General features: G+C 34.3%; 1 protein-coding gene across 8 annotated transcripts; it reads right to left on the bottom strand.

Moving 5' to 3' along the window:
• Positions 1-660: 660 nt before the first annotated feature.
• LOC114187134 (RINT1-like protein MAG2L) lies at positions 661-8,430 on the bottom strand. Of its 8 annotated transcripts, none has more exons than XM_028075270.1 (8): positions 8,063-8,430; positions 7,875-7,973; positions 6,825-6,943; positions 4,294-6,727; positions 4,131-4,213; positions 3,878-4,055; positions 3,112-3,358; positions 661-916 (listed from the first exon to the last, which is right to left on the bottom strand). In XM_028075270.1, exons 1-4 carry the CDS (start codon positions 8,355-8,357, stop codon positions 4,760-4,762), a joined length of 2,481 nt encoding a protein of 826 aa, XP_027931071.1. In that variant the 5' UTR covers positions 8,358-8,430; the 3' UTR covers positions 661-916; positions 3,112-3,358; positions 3,878-4,055; positions 4,131-4,213; positions 4,294-4,759. The 8 variants fall into 8 exon arrangements, with proteins under 8 accessions (XP_027931071.1, XP_027931075.1, XP_027931069.1 ...); XM_028075274.1 differs by having other exon boundaries at positions 4,131-4,209; XM_028075268.1 differs by having other exon boundaries at positions 3,878-4,213.
• Between the last annotated feature and the right edge of the window lie 795 nt (positions 8,431-9,225).

Genomic DNA, 9,225 nt, shown 5'->3' with positions numbered 1-9,225 from the left:
GAAAGCATAGAAGATGGTGCAATGGATGAAGCACACCACTCACAGGGGGGGTCTAAACCAACCAAACCCTAGAGATGAGTGATGGTGCCGCCACTTGCAAACAAGATAAGGCAAAGGTGAGTTTACTTCATGGAAGGAGAGCTCACGATTTTGGATGGTTGAAACACAATGCTTATAATTTCAAAATGATCAACACTTTTACAAAACAAGGAGCCCCCTTTAAATAGAAGTTCACAGAGGTCCTTTAGCAACACATAAACATGAAAATAGCAAACCCCAATATCCTAAGCTAGAGCAACTCTCGACCAAAAGGAGGGAATGTGGTTGGTGGATGCATTTCCATGAGGATTCTAGGCCAAAAGAGGAAGGAGACAAAGTAGCCTTCCAAGAAATAAACCAAAAAGGCAAAAGGAGACAAGGTACATGTCTACTTTTGTTTTTACTTTATGCTTTCCTCTTTCTTCCACATCATCCATATGCTCCAATCACCATGTGCCACCTAGCATGCTCTACTTTCTCTTAATTACCTACAAAACAAGACAAAAAAAAAATTAGCATGTTGGTTTAAGTTAAGCTAATCTTGATCAAAGTCAACTTTAGGTCAAAGTCAACAAGTCAACCAAAATAAGTCAACAAGTCAACCAAAATAAGTCAACTAGAAGCCAACTTAGGAAATTCAAACTAAAGTGATGCAAAACAAAGTTAAATGTGATGGAATAGAAGACTTCCCTCTAGACATGCTTCTAGTGATCCTTCTTGAGGGAGCTTCTATGGAGGTATCATGGTTAGTCACGCCTTCATCACCAAGGGTGTCTCTAGAAGAAGACAACTAGGTCTATTTTGCACAAATGTAGCTTTTGTATCCCAAATAGAGCCAAAGTCAGCAGAAGATGCTCTCAAAGATGAAAATTGGTTCCTAGCAATGCAAGATCAGTTAAACCACTTCAAGCGGAATGAAGTCTGGGAACTTGTTCCAAAAAGTAAAACTCAACAAGTTATTGGAACCAAAAGTGGATTTTCATAAATAAGTTGGATGATCCTGGTTGTATTGTCAAGAACAAAGCTAGGTTGGTGATCAAAGGTTATAGTCAAGAAGAAAGGATTGATTATGATCAAACCTTTGAGCTAGTAATCAAACTAAAGGCAATCAAGACTTTGCTAGCCATTGCATCAATGTTGAACTTTAAGCGTTTTCAAATGGATGTAAAGAGTGTATTCTTAATTGGGTTCATTAAAAAAATAAGTATATGTAGAGAAACCTTCATGCTTTAAGGATTTTGAATTTTCTAATCATGTATTCAAGTTAAAGAAAGTTTTATATGGATTGAAACAAGCTCTTAGATCATGGTATGATATGCTAAGTTAGTTCCTAATTAAAGGTAATTTAAATAAAGGTAAAGTTGATTGTACACTCTTATTAAGAAATATGGTAATGATTTATTATTTGTTCAAATCTATATAGATAATATAATTTTTGATCTACTAACCCATTATTATGCAAGGAGTTTTCTAAAAATATGCAGCAAGAGTTTGAGATATCTATGGTGAGAGAACTCAACTTCTTCCTTGGGTTGCAAATCAAACAAGTCAAGAATGGAATCTTTATGCATCAATCAAAATATTGCACATAGCCATTAAGGAAGTTTTCAATGGATGGCTACAAGGAATGCACAACACCAATGGCTACAAATTTTTACTTGGATGCTGATAAGAGTGGTAAGTGTGTTTTATCAAACCAAATATTGACATATGATTGGCTTACTTCTTTACTTAACAACTAGTCGTCCTGATATAATGCATAGTGTATGTGTTGTGCAAGATTTCAACTATGTCCTAAATAGCCGCACTTAATTGTTGTTAAGAGAATTTTAAAATACCTAAAAGGACTTAGAATTTCCAATCATGGCCCATAAATTTTAGTGGCATTCTTGTACAAATACAATACCATCTCTCTTTTTTCCTTATCTTCTTGAATTGTCATATATAGGTTTTTAAAGAAAGTAGCCATTGTGAGACCGCTTCTTACAGAACTTCAACTCTTTTGAATGTCTTTTCTCTATTTGATGAACTTAACATTGATGGATGCCTTAAATGTTCTTTTCTTCTTTACATAACATTGCAATACCTAAATATACTTATCTTCTAGGACAATGTGCATTTTCTTGCAATACCTTGCATTTTCTTGGACAATGTGCATTATTCTAGATTTTACAATTTATGGTATAGAGAATTGTTGAAGAAAAGCAACTCTAACTCTTTATTCAAGAGATCTTATTTAACTTGTCATTTACCTAATAGATATATTTGACAGAGGGAAGTAATAGACATTCCTTCTAACATATAATAAACATTTATATGTTTTTATTTAATACAAGGTAAGCTTACTTTTAATTGTTTATTATTTGAGCATATATGTGTCATACCAGATTCAAAACAAGATCGAGCAATGTTGTATCGTTTATTAGAAAAACATTTGCATCTTATATATCATCTTTTAAACAAAGAATGATTATGTTTTATATATTGTTATTTTTAGCACTTAATCAAAATCATAAGGTGTTAGACTATGAGATGATTGTCAAAGATTCTACCACTCGATGTGAAGAGAAATTCTTCAACAAATTTTTATATTTGCAAGTCAAAAATTGCTGAATAATTTTTACACTCAAAATTAATCCAAATCGAGCAATGAAGTATGATAGAATGTCTAAATCTAGATATTATCTCCATTGGTGATAATTTGATCTCTTGAAAAAGCAAAAAACAAAGGGTTGTGACAAGATCAAGTGCATAAGTAGAATACATAGTTATGGCCTCAAGCACCTATAAGCTTATTTGGCTTAAGCAATTGCTTAGAGAGTTGTAATTTGGAGATGTCACTCAAATAACACTTATACGTGACAATCAAGTTGTTCTTCATATTAGTTCTAATATTGTCTTTCATGATAAAACCAAACACATTGAGATTGACTATCATTTCATTCAAAAAAAAAGATTGTATTTGGAGATATCAACACTAAGTTCATTAACTCAAGTGATCTGTTAGTAAATATTTTAACTAAGTCTTTATAAGAATTGCAAATTGATGACAACAAAAGGAGGTTTAAATACCTAAGAATAAGCTTCAAAAGGATGACAACAATTGCCCGTTTGATTCAGGAACTAGTTGAGTGCTATACCATCGGTGAATTTTGAAAATATTGGGGATTAGAGTTTGTTGCAAGGAATTGGAAGATAACCACCTGATGGAGAAATATAAGACCTTCTGGTTCAAGTACGAGGTCATTGAAATTTTAGGCTAATGTGTTATCCACCCAATAGTTCAAGAATGGGGTGACTGAAATTTGAGAATGATAACCTGTGCACCAAGTGGAGAAAAGTAAGAACTCGTAGTGCAAAACCAGAGTGACTTGGAAGAAATCCAAGGTTCAAGAGTTCGATTTGTAGAAGAAAAAAATCTGAAACTGAAATTCAAGAGCAGGATTGGGATTTGTTGAAGAAATCTAATACCAATAACTATGAAATTTCTACGTTTTTTCATATTAATAATAATAATATTTATATATAAAAGATGTATTTTTCGCATATATTTAAGAAATACAATATATATATATATATATGAAATTGTTAAAATTGCAATTAGGTCTTTCTACGATTAATAATTAAAAAAATTAATAAATAAAATGACATGTTAAGTGAATACAGATGCTACTTAGAGAGTAGCAAAACATGTGTACAAAACGATTAACCATTGAACATATAAAAGGATAATTAAGGGCATGCAGTGGCACTTCCTACCATTAAAGCAGGTAGTAGAAGAACCATTAGCAAGTAGGAGGTAGAGAAGAGTAAAAATGAAGGAAAAAGGTCTATTCACCAGTCATAGGGTTGTCGCACCAAGTACATGAGTCTGTTGACAGAGGAAGAAGCAATAACTAAAGGTAATTCACCAGTGCGTTTACTAAACTCCCCTCTCTAAAGCCAAATCAGACAGCCATGCCCACCCCATTCCACCCCGGGAGGAGGGTTGATATGGAGCATCGCACTTCTTCCTCCTTCACATGAAATAAATAATTCAAATGGTTTGAATTTTGAAACAATGTCTCAAACTGGACAACCTCCTAACTCACCAACATATTTCACACTTCATTTCCTTGGTCAGTCAGGATGTTTTGTTCAGCATCTTTCGAAATTTCTGCTCAATCCATCCTATCTACAATTTCCAAAATTAAAACAAAATAAATAATTAAAAATGCATAAAAAATTGAAAACAGAGAAATATGGTTCACTGACATTGAGATAGCTGAGATTTTGCTGTGGGTTATTGATTTTCAGTTTGTTTGGTTCACATTTTAGACAGTGCAGCATGCTGTCAAACACTTGCTTTGTCAAGAAGTCCATTGTCATCACATTCAGTGAATTCAAAGACTGTTTGCTTCATGGGATCAGATATATGATTTCTAAAAGGTTGTCTTTAACTTTATATACTGTGAGGAGGTCTCATTGCCCCTGGTAAGAGATGGCGTAGGGGAGGGGGGAGCTCACTCCAGAATAACAATTGTGCTTCTACATCATCATGCACAACTTCTTCTCAAACCCAAATTACCAGTCCTGACAAGAAAAATATCGGCTTCAATATCCCATGTGCTTATCCAATTACATAAGGAACGTTTGCATTAGAATTTTTCTCTATTTTACGTTGACCACACGTAAAGCTTTTTTTCCTTGGTCAAGTGCTAATACCACTTTATTGCATAATTCAACCAACCCAGATTTTGCATCTAAGAACTTGAAGAACTTGATTAACTGATAGATTAGAAATTCCATAAAGATGCAAACACTCAAATCCATTTTCATTGTTGGACAAAAGTGTTTGCATTAGCTTTACCTCTTCCTTTTTCAGTTTCAAAAGCTTAAGAATCTCACCAATACAAGGAAAAAATGCTTGTGGGCGGACACAGTAAGGCTGAAAAATAAATATTAGTGCCTGTATATCAGCTTCAAATTGATTGGCTCCCACCTTAGAGAACCAAACCTCATTTCTGACAATGCTGCATGAAATGTAATGATCTAGCCCCTCAGCAATGCTTCTCCACAAATCCAAAAAATCCTTTCTATTGAGATTTATCTTCACAGTTTGAAGCCAGCTTTTTAAAGCGTCCAAAGCTTCAACAAAATCATGGGAAACTACTAAATCAACATCCTCTCTAAGATTTGTATAATCTTGATTGTCCTTAAAGCTATCATCGTTTTGAACATATTCCCAGGAAAGCATTTCGAACTGTCGAAGAACAACAGCAATAATTTCCACAAGCCAGTTTGTTTCCATTTCAGACAAGCTTCTAATTTCTTCGTTAAAAAAGCAGCTATTATCCATTGCATGATCTTGTATGGGCTTGCCAGCATCATTTTCAGCAATTTTCATCTCCAAAAACTCAATAGCATCACTCCATTCTTGTAATTTAATCCAAATATATCTGGCAGCATTTATTAATCCACACATCCTAACTATAGCAACATTATCAGAATTATCCAGACGTAATTCCATTGCCTTGAACTGAAAAAGTAAAAGCTTAAAGAAGTACCAAAGCAATCTTCCTGCAGTAAATCTAATAAATTGTGCACGTGATAAAATGGATGGCATAGTTTTGCAGCGTTCAATTATATCCCAGATAATTTTAAGAAAAAACTCTGCAATAGGTGGAGCTTTGTTATCTTCAACAGCCAATAGCAGATACTCCTGATTATTGTCAATCCCAGGTTTACAAATTTTAGAAATCACCCACGATTTCTCTTCTTTCAGTTCGGTATTAAGTTTCTTCCAGGCATTTTTGAACTCTATTTTTGCCCAGATCTTCAACCAATCAGGCCTATTACAAAATATTGATAGAACTGATACACCTCTTGACTGCCCTTCAAAACTTTCAGACACTGCCAAAAAACAAGTCTCCAGATTGAGAAGGGATTGCATCTTTTTGTCAAATGCAATGGTAAGATCCACAAGGTGAAGCCATGAACATGATACATTAGGCTTCAAATGCTTTACATTATATCTTTCAGCGAGCAAAGAAAAAACGTTTTTTTCCAGGAAGCCAGAAAGCATTTGGACCACTGCAGAGACCCACGCCTCCTTTGCACTGCAACTGACAAGCCTGGCCTTGTCAATAAGTGGCTGCAAGACACCATCTATTCCAGCTATAAAATCTCTGGTAACTTTATATGCCAAAGCAAACATATATTCTGGCTGCTCAGACCATTTGGTGAAATGGTATTCCATCCTTGATGCAATAGGTGATACTAATTCATCAATGGCCCATAGCTGTTTATAATGAGTGTCTATTTCTATAAGATTATTATTATTAAGCTGTCTTTCTTCCCTTCTCTTTTGCAGATGCTGCAAAGCACAAAGAGCAATAAAACTTCGAGAGAAATTTCTTCTTTTATCTTCTTGCATAAGAACCAATGGATTAGGAAGGTCTGAGATATGATCGTTTCCACTGTTTGACAGAAGTAGTTTTGGTGGCCATCCAAGAGAGACTAGAAGAGCCCGATGATCTGCAAAAATTTGTGGCCGGAGAGCAGATAAGATCTTATCTACTCTGGTGTCAACAGACTTCAGAAGACAATACCACTGAGGATGGAATTTCTCAACGCCAATCAATACTTCTTCGATATCATTCATGGCTTTTATGGCCTGAAGTAACTTGTGATGTTTTCTTCCAGCATCCTACAGCACACAATACATTCGTGCATAACAATCCATAATCAGTTATTAACATTCCAACTAAGTACATAAACTAACTAAACGAGGGAACGACAGTTACTTCAGAGATTGGTGAATTCAAGAGCTTCAATTTAAACATATTCCCTGTGTGGCAAGACATGACAAAAAGAGAAGCATCTTCAAGATCCCCAACTAGAGCTTCCAACTGTACAGCAGTCTCTGAGACAATAAGTAATGTAAACTTTACAGCAAGCTAGGTCAAGATATACAAAAAATCAGAGGCACCAACCATTTGACTGAAACAAATAATAGCACTCAATGAATTCCACTTTTTACAGAGCACAGTACAATCACCATTCACCAAACATAAATCGGCGCAGAAGACACAATGCAAATTGCAATACATTAATCTAAAGTGCATATCAAGTAAGTCCACAGCAAAATAATATATATATATATATATATATATATATATATATATATTCTGTTCAACAAATAGTTTTGTGGCGAATCCAAGACCTGAGTCCCAATAAATACATGACAGTTAAAATCAAAAGAATTTCAAAATATTTAATCAAATAAATCAGAAACCATATAATTGAAAATAGGGGACAGTGGGTTCAAATATATACAATTAGGACACAATGTAAAATTCAAGACATTTATTTACAATTTTATCAAAGTTATGCACACCGACGAACATAGACGGTCCACCATGTCCAATGAAAACACAAGCTCATTCCTGACAACAAAAAATCAGACTAAAATGCCAATAAATCAATCAACCAACTACTTTAACATTTGGTTGCAATTGCATGCAACATTACCGCGTGAAAACAAATAAGAAAAAAGTAATAATAATAATAATAATAGTATTATTTTTTCCAAATGTGCCTCAACATTTAATCACGCAAAGAAAAAGAAAATTGAAAAAACGCACAAATATGGACTATCATAAAGACTCCATGAAAGCATAATAACAATGACACATGTTGAAGACTAAAACGGAAACCCCGCAAACAGCCACAGAGAAAAAGCGAGGAAAAACATCATAGCATTCTTATGATCCACAGTGACACAAGTTGAAGACACCAAAAAGTAAAATAACAAAGCGAAAAACACATACACTCAGCGATTCAAAATAACTCACCAAGATAACACCGAAGAGACTCGATTCGGTTCATTTCGTAGGCCAATCGAGGAATCTCCTCTGTCAAAACCCGCCGAAAGCTCTTCGAACCAATTCCATCTAAACACGAAAAAGAGCATCCAAAACCATTCAACAAAAGCACGAAAATAAACATATACATACAAAGAACCATTTCTATTTCTTCATACGCGGAGAAGTGCGGAGGGAGAGATTGCGAAGACCGAGAGAGAGTTGCTGGAGCGAGGATTTGGCGCGGAAGGAGCGAGAGATCCACGAAACGGTGCGTTTCGAAGCGTGGAGGAGGAACAGCGACTCTAGCTCGGAGCATTGCTGCGAGAGCGAGGCGGAGAGAAAGAGGTTGGAAGATTCGTAAGATAGGTCGCGTTTGGTTTGGAAGTGTTGATCAAGAAACGCCGCGTGTTGGGGCGCGAGGTCGGCGACATTTGGCAAACGGGGAAGTGAAGAAGAAGAAGAAGGGTCCATTGATAGTAACCGGTGAGGTGTGACTAGTAGCAGGTTCTCTTGTCTTGGTGTTGAGTGACTGGTTTTCAACTTCGGTTCCAACTCAACTTTGGCTTTTCAAATTTTATAGATCCGCCTTTTATTCTATAAAAAATATTAATACTAGCGAAACTACTTTCGCGGTTAGTTTACTATATATTCTCGATTTTATTATATATTAAAATTATCAAATATATTATACGCGTTCTGCGTTTATATTTTTATTATCTTAGAATAAAATAATTTGAGAAAAAAAAAAGGTGAAATTTAAATAATTTTGTAAGAATAGTTTTAAAAGAATTATGTAGAAAAATATTTGCAATTACTATTTTAATTTAGTAAAAGACAAAATTGTTTAATTAAAAATGAGACCAAAAATAAATATAAAAAAGTATATATCTTTTATATAATAGCACAGATAATATGATTTGAAATATAAATTAAAAATAAATAGTTTTAACAAAATTATTTTGTTAAAATTAGATAAATTGACTCGAGAGTTTGATTAATTATAAAATATGAAAATACATATATGTTTGAGTATATTCCGATCATCCAAACTGAAATATACTTGGCCTAAGTATATTTGGCCAAGACACGACCATATCGATCAGGTTATTATTAATGGTAAAATATGCTTAAGTGAAGAAGATGGCTAAAGCGTATTAGCCAAAGTTAATCAAGGTAATTAGGTCACGTGAACAAGCCCATATAGATAAAAGCCCAAAATTAAAGTATAAATAGCACACTATACGAGATAAATTAATTATATTTATTCATTATTGTATTTCATATTATCTGACGCACTTGACTGACTTGAGCGTTAGAGTGTCTTTTGCAGGCACACTGT

The sequence above is a fragment of the Vigna unguiculata genome, chromosome 6 (assembly GCF_004118075.2).
Source record: "Vigna unguiculata cultivar IT97K-499-35 chromosome 6, ASM411807v1, whole genome shotgun sequence".
NCBI classification, from domain to species: domain Eukaryota; kingdom Viridiplantae; phylum Streptophyta; class Magnoliopsida; order Fabales; family Fabaceae; genus Vigna; species Vigna unguiculata.
The sequence above is the reverse complement of the archived record's forward strand: the minus strand, read 5'-3'. Positions and strand labels throughout refer to the sequence as shown.

Excerpts from the sequence above, each read along its gene's own strand:
- LOC114187134 (XM_028075268.1), bottom strand. The coding sequence starts at position 8,357 with ATGGACCCTTCTTCTTCTTCTTCACTTCCCCGTTTGCCAAATGTCGCC. Across the intron at positions 7,974-8,062 it reads CTCCCTCCGCACTTCTCCGC|ATGGAATTGGTTCGAAGAGC; the intron begins GTATGAAGAAAT and ends TTTCGTGTTTAG. Across the intron at positions 6,944-7,874 it reads GTCTCTTCGGTGTTATCTTG|AGACTGCTGTACAGTTGGAA; the intron begins GTGAGTTATTTT and ends TTATTGTCTCAG.